Source organism: Typopeltis vanoorti, chromosome 4 (assembly GCF_054136105.1).
Source record: "Typopeltis vanoorti isolate ZY-2024b chromosome 4, IOZ_Tvanoo_1.0, whole genome shotgun sequence".
Taxonomy (NCBI): domain Eukaryota; kingdom Metazoa; phylum Arthropoda; class Arachnida; order Uropygi; family Thelyphonidae; genus Typopeltis; species Typopeltis vanoorti.
Window position 1 is genome coordinate 64,765,952 of NC_143552.1, and position 13,495 is coordinate 64,779,446.

The 13,495-nt window shown below is 37.0% G+C and overlaps 1 protein-coding gene across 1 annotated transcript in view; it reads left to right on the forward strand.

Annotated features, from left to right (window-relative positions):
• Positions 1-13,495, forward strand: part of LanA (laminin subunit alpha) — a 1,191,635-nt gene that overhangs the window by 320,174 nt on the left and 857,966 nt on the right. Inside the window, exon 14 of the mRNA XM_090391815.1 lies at positions 5,902-6,025. Coding sequence (XP_090247941.1) covers positions 5,902-6,025 — 124 coding nt within the window. The remainder of the gene's footprint in view (positions 1-5,901; positions 6,026-13,495) is intronic.

The window sequence follows — 13,495 nt, forward strand, 5'->3', positions numbered from 1 at the left end:
ACACACAGCTTTTTCATGTGCAATTTTTTGTGCAGGATATTATACACCTGTTCAGTTGAGATGCCTACAGTCTCAGCAATCTCACGCACTTTCACTTGGCAGTCTTCCCTGATGATACCATGGATATTGTCAGTCATTTCCTTTGTGGCAGTCAGGCATCTGGAGCGCACTTCATCTTTGATGGACTTACGACTACGTTTAAACTCATTTATCCAAAAATAAATAGTCTTTAATGTTGGTGCAGAGTCCCCATGACTAACTCGGCTTTGATCTGCACGGCTACCCACTTCTTCAAATAAAAGTGTTTTATCACTGCACAAAACTCGTTTTTCTCCATTTTTGTGAAAAATGCGAACACGATCATTTTAAATGTTTGCCAAACGAGAACTACGCATCAAACATGGCTAAAATTTTGCCAGGGGTCATGAAAAAGATGATATGTGCTGACACTCGCATGAATGAATGAATTGTGTCAACGTCTATTGGAAATTCACTAGACTTTTCAAACAACCCCCATAGTCCATATGTGGCCTGATCAATTCCTCATACAAGAAAACCATAACCTCTTCACTTCTGCATGTCATTGTCATCATTATAGCCATAATTAATTGCAATGCTCTTAAAATTTAAGCAGTGTGATCTCTAACCTTCATGTCTCTGTCACTCCTGGATCTGTCATCTCTTCCACCTCCTTGAAATTTCCCTTTTAATTGTATACTCTGCATCCCAACCTTGCCTGCAAAATTTCAAGGTTTTGCAACATTAAAATAAGAGGTACACTCACTTGTCCATTCACACAGTCTATTGAGTGACAGTACTCTGCTAGTGATCTTCCTTTTTCTTTTTTTTTTTTTTTTTGAGTTTTTTTTTTTTTTTTTTTAGCCAGCAAAGGTTGGTCGATTGGTAGAGCCTCTGCTACTAATGGCTCAAGAAAAAAAAAGTTAGGCAAGTTTGAGCACTGTGAGTAGTTCGAAGGGATCAATCATTCGATGCTGTTGGCATAGTCTCCCTCGATAAGTCTTTGGACTCCCTGGAGGTGTTCACATAATAATGATAATAATAATAATAATTATTATTATTACTAAACAAGACCTCATGGAGTCAAAGACTCATCTAGGAGGTCCTTTTATCTCACACACATCTCATCATACTGTGTCTTAAACACATTCACACTCCTTGCAGACACCACACTCTCAGGCAAGGCATTCCAATCACACAACTCTGCACGAAAAAAATCTGCCTCTCACTTCCCTACTCACACCCTCTTTATACAGTTTCCAGGGATGACCTCTGGTTCTCCCCTGATCTATTCTCTGTAGAACTAGAACTTCTCCACCATTGATCTTATAACAACCCCTTACCAACTTGTAGGTCTCTATCATATCTCCCCTCTTCCTTCTCTCCACTAGACTCTGCAAATTACATCTTTTCAATCTTTCCTCATACTCGACATTCCAGAGGTCAGAAACTACCTTAGTCAGTCGCCTTTGGACCCTTTCCAATATCTCTTCATCCTTCTGAAAACCAGGTGACCAAATCTGGGCACAATAGTCCATGTGTGGCCTAATCAAAGCCTTATACAATGGAACAAGAATCTCCCTACTTCTACACGTCAGTGTCCTCTGCATCATTCCCAGAAGTCTTTGTGTTGTCTACACAATTTTGGCAATGTGTCCACTAAATTTTAGATCCTTATCCACTATCACCCCCAGATCTCTTATTTCCTCTACTTCTAACAATATATTCTCACCAAGCATAAATTCTGCATCCCATCTTTGTTTTCCAAATTTTAAAACCTTACATTTTGCAACATTGAATTCACATCCCCATTTGCTTGCCCAATCACTCAATTTATTCAAGTCTTCTTGCAAGGCCACAACGTCTTCACTACACTTTATGGTTCGTCCCAACTTTGCATCATCTGGAAACAACTGAATATCTCCATCCAAATCTTCACCAATATCATTAACATACAAGTTAAATAGTAATGGCCCTAAAACAGACCCCTGAGGCACTCCACTAGTGACTTTCCTTTTCCTGGATATTGCACCCCCATACACAACTTGTTGATACCTATCAGATAGCCAGTCTCCAATCCAATGCACTAATCTAATATCCAACCCCATCTGCTCTAGTTTGACTGTCAACTTATCATGAGGTACTCTATCAAAAAAAAGCTTTTGCGAAATCCAAGTATATTACTGTGTATCCTTCTCCTCTGTCCAAGGAAGCATTCACTTTATTGTAATAAGTAAGTATATTACTACAACATGACCTCCCTTTAGTAAATCCATGCTGTCCATCAAAGATTATACCATTGTTGTCAACCCAAATCTGGATCCTAGTTCTCTGGATCCAACAACTTAACCACAACACCTGACACACAGATAGGCCTATAGTTTGATGCTTGAGTTCGATCACCTCCTTTATAAAGTGGCACAATCTTGCCCTCCCTCCACTCTTTAGGGACTTGACCAAGTGTGCAAGACTCGTATTAAAAAAATATGTCAAGACTGGTGTCATCTCTCTGGCACATTCCTTCAGAATACGCGGTGATATATTATCAAATCCCACAGCTTTATTTACATCTAGTTTACTCAACTCCCCAAACAACTCTTGCTCACTTACAGTCAGTCTCTCCTCCCCATCATCAACTGCCCTTAATCTCTCCATGAAGTCACATTCACAAGATTGAAAGACCTTTATGAATTGCTCATTAAGTATCTCCACCACACATTCTGCAACAGCTGTCTTTATATCATTTCCTCCAATCATTGTCATCCTTCCATAATCATTCTTTCTTTTGCTGGCTACATATCGAAAGAACTCCCTAGGATTCTTTTTGGCTTCATTAGCTAACTGCTGTTCATTACTCTCTTTAGCTACTCTCACCAACCAAGTCACCCTCCTTGCCTGATCTTTGTAGACCTCATGAAATTGGTTACTTCCACTTCTCTTATGCTGCCTCCACAATGCCCTTTTTCTCTGTATTGCATGCTTAATCTCTTTATTCATCCATCTCACACCTACCTTATTTAACCTTCTCACCCATGGTATACATTTAGACATTGCATCTACTAAGTAGTTTTTGAAACTCCCCAAAGCTGCATTGATCTCTTTTCCAGCTAACTTCTCATTCCATGCTACACCTGCAAGCCGTCTCCTGAACTCTTCATAATCACCCCCCTTGTAGTTCCACATACATCCTTTTTTCACAGGGGTCCTTGCACTGCTGGCAACCACCCAGGTAATCACCTCATGGTCACTTTCCCCAACTGGTGGATGATTTGACACCTCATTGATAATTACATCCTCTGATGAGATGACCAAATCCAAGACCCTTAATCCTCGTGTGCTCTCTGTTACATACTGTCTGAGGTAGTTATCCCTCAAAAACTGAAGAAACTCATTTTCTTTACTTCCAGTTGCTATATCTTCATTCCAGTCTATATTGCCATAATTAAAATCACCCATAATGATCAACCTTTTCTTATTTGCTTGGCTTATTTGACTATACATTTCACTATCACCACCATCCACATTACCAGGTCTATAACAACATCCCATCAAGTATTTGATTCTATTCACCTCTATCTCACACCATACTGTCTTAAAACCACTGGCTCCATTTCCCTCTTGCATCTCTACCTTGTATGGACATAACTCTTTCTCTATCATCAATAGCACTCCCCCTCCCTTTTTACCCCTTCTATCCTCACGAAACACATCATACCTTTCCATCTCTATTCCTGTCAGGATGTCGTCCTCATCTAACCATTTCTCACTTATTCCGATAATCTCTGGGTGCACAGACGCAATTAGTGCAACCATTCCATCCGCCTTGTTTCTTATACTTCTAGCATTGGTATACAAACACAACAACTCATTTCTGGATCTACAGCTAGTTCCACTGATACCACTCACTCGATGTGATCTCTCCATGCTGGACTGGGGACATTATTTCTGCTTCTTCATTTTAGAACCCTTTGCAATTCCATCTGTTTCCTCTTGATCCCTGATCATCCCATTACTTTCCTGCCTACACATGCTCTCACCTCCTCTTGGAGCATCCACCTTTCTCACGCTGTGTACACCTGTCCACCCTGAGCCTCCCCGTTTCCCTGCTCCTCTTGCACATCCATTCTCTCATTTTCTATACTCATACCACTCACTTTCCCATTCATTTCCACTTCTTCAATCTCTCCTGTCTTACTCTCCTGCTCTTCCACATCACTCCCCTCTTGATCTGATTCATCCTCTGTATTCACTTCTCTACTTTCCAGCAGCAGTCTCTCCAAGCGACTCACACCATAACCACTCAAATGCAGTCCATCGCTCCCATACAGCTCACTTCGTCCCTCAAACTCATTCCACACATTAACAAACTGTACTCCCATCTCCTCACACATTTCAGCCAGAATATCATTCATAATCCTTGCTCTCTGCCTCATTTCACCACAATCATACCTAGGCAACACACTGACTACCCTTCCTGTCACACTATTCTCTTTTATCTTTCTAATCAGTCTCCTGACATTCATTTTGACATGCTCTTTGTTCTCTCTGAAATCATTTGTACCAATTAATAGAATTAACTCTTTTGCTCGCTCCCACCTCATATTCAATGCCTCAATCACTCTACTCATTTTACAGCCTGGAAAACATACCTTGTGCATTTTATCCTCCAGCACACCTTTAATAATGGAGTCACCATACAACGCCACTCGCTCATCTTTCGTTAACTCTTTCATGCCATCATGATTTATTTTAATAGTTTTGACCTGAATTCTCTTAATTTCATTCCACATCCATTTCATTTCTTGCTTCATCCAATCCAATTCACCTTCCGAACCTCGCGACACATTCTCTCTGTCATTAAATCTTTCTAGCTTTCTAACTCTCGACCCCCTCTTCTCACTTTCCCTCTCATTCATCCTTCTTTGTTTCCGTACTTTTGGTCCAACATACGTCCAACTTTCACTATCATTCTTCTCACTTTCACTCTCACATATTTTTCTTTGTTTCCGTACTTTTGAACTAACATGCGTCCAACTTTCGCTATCATTCATCTCACTTTTACTGTCATTCATCTTTCTTTGGTTCAGTACTTTCGTTCCAACATGCGTCCAACTTTCTCCATCATTCATTCTTTTTTCACTATCATTCATTCTTTCAATTATTTTTACTTGCGATTTCTGCATCACGCCATTTCTACTTTCATTCGTTCTCTCAATTTCGTTTCTTTCTGCCTCACTTTCATCCCTTTTAACATCTGTTATGGTTGTCAAATCGCTCTTTTTCTTTTTTCCTGATTTTTTAACATTTTTTCGCCTCTCTTTCTCACCATCCTCTTTCAAACGTGCACTCACGACACAATCGGTACTAGAGCTTTCTGTCATCAATTTCATATTCGCATTCATCAATTCCTTGTTCAGGTCACACTTTGCACACACCCTTCTTCCATCCGCACTAAACATCCACAAATCATTTATGTAATCGAAGGAATACATATAACAGACCTCACACTTAATGAAACGACTGAAATCTAAATTAATATCATGGAATGACAATGCCGCCACCATTTTTTTTTTCTCTGTTTAGAGGTAAAAATATAATGAGTACATTTTTAATCATATATTTTCAATTTTTGACTGTAATGGTCTTTTTTATATAATGACAAATTTTCTGATTATTGTGAACTTTCATCATAAAGGACTTACTGCTGTAGTTTATTTTAATATCCAAAACAGATTGTATTGATTCCTTGAAACCTGTGATCATGTCAGGAAGAATTCTTATCAATAATAATATATTGTGCACATACTTTCTAGAACATTAGAAGCATTTATTGTTTCCTACTATTACTTGAATATTATGTGACTGCTTTTCTTTCATTTTTAGAAAGAAGTTCTGCTTGATATATATGTTGAGAAACCTAGTTTGTACCAAGTTATATTTCACTTTCTTAACTTTGGTGGTGAAAATGTCTTTGGAACTATTACTTTCAATCCTGAAACCTTTGGAGGTAAAAAAATAAAATAAAATAAAAAAAATCAGTTTTATTAAATGTTGATTTAGTTAATAACATCCTCAATTAATTTATCTTTTGTTTTAACTCTGTTGTTGTTATTATTATTATTATTAATAGCTCCACGAGCCAGTAGACTCAACAAGAGGTCTTGCCCAGCCAGAAACACATCCAACAAAAAGATTACAAGATTGTCTATTATATAGATCAGTGTTCTCAACTTTTTAACTAATTTTATCTTAAATTATGCAAATGATGCAGTTTGTAACATCTATACTTTTATTCCAATTGTAGAGATAGTATTGACTGTTCTTACTCTGATGATTAGTTCTTTCATATTTTGTGCCATTTCTTGAATTCTTCAGCTGACTATTAGGACGTTGAAATCATAATTAAATTATTTGACCCTTTTTCTTCCAACATAGTCAATGTCATCACTTCTGCAGCAGGTGGAATCACTTCCTCTGCTATATTGTGAGGTTTTTCTCTCTCTCTTTTTTTTTTTTTTCAATTAACAAGGATACTTGATATGATGCAACCATAGTATTTTCATTCTTGCTTCTAGTTTATTTTGAAAAAAATTCAATGGGTTTATTCTTATAGTATTCATGTCCTTGTCTCCAAATATCTCTGCATCCTTGCTGGTTTCGTGCATTCATGATGAAAGTATAAGTAAAACCAAGAAATAATTGTCACTATATATTTTTGAATTTTCTTGTTTGATTGTGAATGCGGTATTTGACTTGGCTTTAGTCAGATGTATTCCCCTACCCCTCTAAGGCCAATAATGTATTGCGGCACTTTGCAACTACTCTTCCTTCCATACTGTTGTCTGGAAAACAAATCTTGTGTATCCTGAGAATCCACCACATCTTTTTATAATAGAATCTCCACATAGTCTTGAATCATTTGCTACTTCTTTTTCTCCTATCTTTCATTTTATTCTTTCATACTATTCTGTTCATATCCACCATGCATTTAATTTCATTTTATATATGCCTTATCTCATTTTTCATCTTAATCATTTTATTCTTCTGGACTTCAATTCTTGCAGTACAACAATCACTCCCAAAATTGCTTTGTCACTCAGGGTTTCTTTCATTCTTGAAGTCATGCCAACTGTTGCATTATCAGTCAAGCTCACTTCCTCTTCCACATTTATGCTTGCTTTTCCTTTTTCAGTCTTTCCATATTCACTATCACATTCTCCACACTCATATTCTCATGCTCACACTGCTGGCTATTATTCTCAGTCTTGCACCCATCACAGCCTTTTGCTTTTTGTCTGGTATTCTTTACATCCCATTCACAACTTGCTTTCTAATCACTGCAGTCCATTAATTTATCACACTTTCTACTGATCCTCACTCTCTCACTTCTGTTGTTTAATCTCTCAACAAATACATCTGCCACATTTGCCGATGCATACATATTACCCTCCCGACAGTGAACTGAAATCAATCTTAGTGAAATCCACACTGCTTAGCACACTTGATTTTCATGCCATGCATCTGGTTGCTTTTATCACCATTTTTGGCTTTGTTAACTGCTAACAGTTATACACAAAATTTCCTACAAAACCTACTAACAACTTCAATATTTAATACACATTCAGTCTGAGTAACACTAATTAAATAAATTTTCACTGACTTGCACATAATTCTTCAAAAATATTCCAAAAAATAAAACATCTTTGCTCCAGCGATTCTACCTTCTGTTGTTGTTAAGTGACATAGCATCCCAAAATGAATGCTTTTATAAAGGGGTCAGCAAGTATATAAAGGTTAAGAAGCCTGGTTTACTTAATAAATAAAACTGTAGCACTAGTTTAGTGAGGAATGTTCACTGACACACTGATTAGACTCAGCATTTTTATCCAATGTGTGAAGGACTCCCTTTATTTACTTTATTTACATTATGAAGTTTATTTGTCATATAATTTTTATCATTTTGAATTGTTTTGCCTATCTTCCAACTAAAAATGGTCTGTGTTGTTTAATTTTGACGATATATATCAGAACACAGAATTATAAGTAAATAATTATTTATTGACTTATTGCTGATATTTTGCTGGTGTTATAACCAGCATCTTCTGAGTGCAAAAACACAGTTTGTCACAGTACATGCGACTACAACAACATGGTGTAACAAAGGGACTAGTTGTTTGTTAATTAATTAAATTGTTGTTGCTACAATTTAGTTTAACAAAATTGTAGCAACAACACAAAGACTAAAGTCCTAATTAGGTGCCCTCTATCTAAAAAAAAACATATATATATATATATATATATATATATTGTAGCAATAACACAAACAAAGACTAAAATCCTAAAAAAAAAAAAAAAAAAATGAGAGAGAAAGCAGGTACTAGTTATGTCTTAAGATGACTGTCTCCCAAATCTTAGAAAAATGTATACAGCCATATTTGTTGCAATTTGGCGTATGTTTCAGGGCTTCTTTTGCTTCTAAGAACAATCTCTCTGATGTGCAGTACTTTTGTTTCCTTCCAGTTGATCTTGTGTGCAGGAATATCCAAAGCATGGTCTGCTAGGCCAGACTTGCCATAGTGATAGTGCCGGATGTAATGTTGTGTCGGAAAAAGTGCTGATTCACTATTGGTGAGTCATCCTGCTTTCGATCCAACATACGGTAATGATTAGGTCTAAGGATAAGGACATACTTATGCCTCCAGAAGAAGAGCTAAAAAGATAGTGTACAAATGCTCACTCAGAAGTATGTCTAACCATCTGAGGTTGTAGATATTAAGTGATTTTGAGAAGTCAATAATTAAAGTTGATAATGTCTGTGTATAAATTAACAAGGGGAAATTATGTATCAGTACTGAAATGTTATTATTAGATGTATATAAGATGATATATGTATTAGAACCATGTCAAAACAATTTGGAGTTTCGGTGACCAATCGGCCACCGCTATGAGCATGACGTAGCCATCGAGAGAGAGGGCACTGGTATTGTGCAATATAAGGTCCAGCGCGGGATTCAAAGCTCTCTCTTGCTTTCTGTTCCTGCATTCCTGATCCAAATCCTGGATAGCTGCGGAAGCTTACCGCTGGTACCTAGCATCAATCTCCCAGGTGCTGTAAGTGCTGTGTCGAGTATAGTCACCGAAGGAATGAGGTCGGAATTCCAGTAAAGAGCAAATTTTTTTGTTATGGTTTGTTATGCCATCATAGAGTCAGCGAAAGGGGAACCTTTTGAAGATAATAGAAGTAAGTCGCAGATACCATGAGAATACGTGGTGAGAAAACGTGGAAGTGTAATCGCAAGGAAGCCTCAGCAACTCTGTGAAAAGACAAGGAGGGTAATGTACAAGTTTTCAATACTCAATTTAGAATAGTAACTAAAGGAGGAATAGGAACCAAGGAATTAAGGAGCTCCACACAATTAACTTTCATATAATGCCTAAAGGACTGTTTTGGACTGATCTGTCTATGTCAAATAAGCTAATGTCACTCTAAGCTTATGCTGAGAAAGGAACCAAACCTGCAAACTGTTTCTTTGGAAGAAACATTTATGATATTATGTTAGAAATTAGCTTGAATATTAACTAAGTTGGGGAAGGGAGGATAAAGCCTGAGCATAAATAAGAATATTATCCCATGTTAAATTACAAGACGGAATACGTCTGATATGCTCTACACAAGGATTGTATATAACTACAGGGTGTTCGGGATAAATTTGACATATTTATAATTAATTATATTTTTCCGTAAGTTACATGTATTAACACACACTTCTCTTCATTTAAAAGTTTGGACCCTTCTTCATTCATATACAAGATGTCAGAAAGGATGGATAGCTGGAACCCACCTGAATCATGGAAGAGAATAACTTGTATCATGATGATTCATGCCCGCCATCAAAATAAGGATATTACGACTGCTTCCCAATGCTCCCTGAATACAGTAAAAACAATCAGGCATGAACTAGAGACTTGCAATGGTGACTACGAGGATGTAGCAAGAAGAAAGATCCCTAGCAGACGATCTGATTGCGTTCGTACAGCAGAATTCCTCGCAAATCTGCAGGAACAGGTGTTGAAGAACCCTGGCATTGGAATTCGGGCTTTGTTCGTGGAGTTGCTAACTGTAGTCAAACCCTGGATAACAAGGGTAGCCAATGGTAGGCCGTATGTATGGCAGCAGGATTCGGCCCCTTGCCACACCTCTGGGAAAAGTCAAAAATGGTTGTCTGAAAATTTCTACGACTTCACCAGTCCAAATGTTTGGCCTCCAAACTCCCCAGACCTTAACCCCATGGATTATTTTGTATGGGGCGCAGTTGAAAAAGACACCAATCGCACTTCCAGTAATACAAAAGCCCAGTTAATGGATAAAATTAAAACAGTTTTTGCGGCCCTTCCCAGGGAGACTGTAGCATCAGCTTGTTCGAGGTTCCGAAGCAGAATTGAAGCTGTGATCGATGCTAATGGTGGTTATTTTGAGTAAATCTTGTTGATAGTATTGTAATTAACTCTGCCTGTAATGTTTTTTTGTCAATTCATTAAATTTAATAGATACAAAGAAGATTTTCTTTTTCCTTATGAAACTGTCAAATTTATCCCGAACACCCTGTATATGCATGTGTTGTTTTTATATGTGGGAACTGAGTAACTCTGTCTAGATTAACTAAGTCTGAACATAGTAACACAAAAATGAGTGTGGGACTATTAGATTAAGTTTAGGAGTAGCAATTTTGGATATCTTAAACAAAAAAAAAAGGGGGGGGGAGTTCAGACTTTATAGTATTGAAATTATTATTTAGAGTGTATATATGTAAGTGTTTAAAATAAATGTATTTCTATAACTCAAGGTTCATGAGTCTGTTGCTTTCTGAGATTTGAATTACCACTTATTAAACTTTCAGACCTGCATAAGTAAAGGGGGAATCCATTGCCATACAGAAAAGGGGGGAGACCACGACTGCAAATCACGTGATCCCTTTAATATCTTAGAGTTGTCTAATTGTGTATCAGAATTCAATTTCCGGCTGGCGCAGTCATTTTAAACAATCATAAATTTGTCGGCAAATGAATAACTGACATCTTCAAATGATAATTAAGATATAAAGTAAAATACGACGAACCAACAACGTAACAGTATCTTTTACGTTCACTGATGCAGATGTCTACAGTTCTTCCTGTTTGACCGTAGTAGGCTTGATCACATGAGCAGGGTACTTCGTAGACTCCTGGATGTGATAAAGGAGGGATGCTGTCCTTGGGTGAACGGATGAGAGTTGCTAATTTGACACACGTCTGATTACAGTGCATAGTTGATGTTTATCGAGAATTCTAGATATCTTTTCCGATGTCCCTTTAATGTATGGGATGGTGACTGTTTTGTTGTAGTTCTCTGTGGTGGATAGTGGGAGGGGTTTCTTAGGAACATTTAGTATTTTGTTTATCTTATGGGGATTATAGTCATTGGCTAAGAAGGTGTGGCATAAGTGAGCCAGTTCAGCAGCAAGAGCATTGTCATTGGAACAGATTGCTCTCGCTCTGTGGGTTAGCGTTTTTAAGATACTATACTGCATCTTACCATTGAGAAGGGTGATGGTGTGATTGTTTGTGTAAATATCTTCCTGTATGTGTGGGTTTTCTAAAAACTGAGAATTATAAGGAATCATCTGGAAGATGTGTGATTAGTGTATCCAGGAAGAGCAGACAGTTATTAGCTTCCAGTTCCATTGTAAAGTGAATTTGTGGATGTTGGCTATTTAAATGCACGAAGAACATATCCAATGTGCCTGGGCCATGTGGCCAAATAGCAAGCACATCGCCAACATAGTGTAGCCAAAGTGTTGGTTTGAGAGTGGCTGTATCTATAGCTAGTTTTTCCAAGTGTTCTATGTAGAAGTTGGCTAAGGGGGGAGAAAGTGGGGAGCCTATAGCTGTCCTTCTAATTGTTTGTATATTTTCCCTTATTATCCATGCTTTGGATACGGCTGCACACAGGATCAACTGTAAGAAAACAAAAGTACTGCACAGAAGCTTTTACAAGTCAGAGAGATTGTTCTTAGAAGCAACAGAAGCCCTGAAACATACTCCGAATCTCAACAAATATGGCAATTTTAGTCTTTGTGTTGTTTCTACAATTTTGTTAAATTAGTGCCTTTGTTACGCCATGTTGTTGTAGTCTTGCATACTGTGACAAACTGTGTTTTTGTGCTCTGAAGATGCTGGTTATAACACCAGTGAAATATCAGCAATAAGTCAATAAATAATTATTTACTTATAATTCTGTGTTCTGATATTTACCGTCAAAATTAAACAACATGAACGATGGACACATAAGCCTTTCTACACATTTAAAAATGGTCTAGTTAAAATCAAAATTGAGATTTTTGACAAATTTTAACACGTTGTCAAATACCAAATTTTATCAATTCTCCAGTCAGAATGGGATTCAGAGATGAAATCAAAATAATTGTTGCTTTTGTACTTACAAAACTAACTATCACAAAAAAGTTTGTAATATCATTATCTGAAAAATACAAAGTTAGAATAATGATTTCTGATAGGGCCATATCCATTGTATATGAAAAGTTTTTCTCAGACAAGAATGGCCAGATTTCTTTTGAAATATAAGTCCTAGAGTATATTTAAATGACCCATTTAATTGAATTCCCAATCAATTACCTTTGTATTATACCAAAACACAATACACGCTTCATCATACATTAATGAAAGTGAGCACTGGAAACAAGTGTATTAGCTTGAAGTACTAAACTTGATGTTTTCTTCATGGTTCAGGTGTAATCATTTATTGATTGCAGAGAAAAAAACATTACCTGATATCCCATCTCTGACATTAGGAATTTTATTAGGCTTTTTTTCGCAAGGAACTAAGTTAGTTTGTCTTCATTGGATAATAGGACATTTGTTTCTTGGAAATGTTTTTTTTCCTCCTAGAAGTAACTGACCCAAGCACCACTAGATACAGTAATTGGATTTGCCAATTATAGGTCATCAGTTGACAAGGCAAATATTGTTAGGTATACCCATGCAAGTTTTGAAAACAACTGATCAATGATCATGATGGTAATTACAATGTAATTTATCTAGGAGCTTCATTTGAGCTGCCACCATGCCTTTGCATGTGTAGTTTGTCTGATATAATATTTTAATTCCTAAATAGATTGATTAAAAGCAGCAGAAATATAATGTGGTGTAGATGTTTGGCTAATAACTTGCCATGTTTAAACCACTCAATATTCCCATCATCCTCTTGTTGATTGTATAGATAGCACTACCTACAAACTTGCCATACCTGCTTTCTGGCAAGAAAAGCTTTTCAAAATGTTACAATTATATATTATAAATGGAACATTACCTCCACTGTTATTCAACATCTATATAGATCACATTATTATTATTATTAAGGAGACCGCCAGGGAGTCAGGGACTCATCGAGGGAGACCACGTACTATATGCACCAGCTATC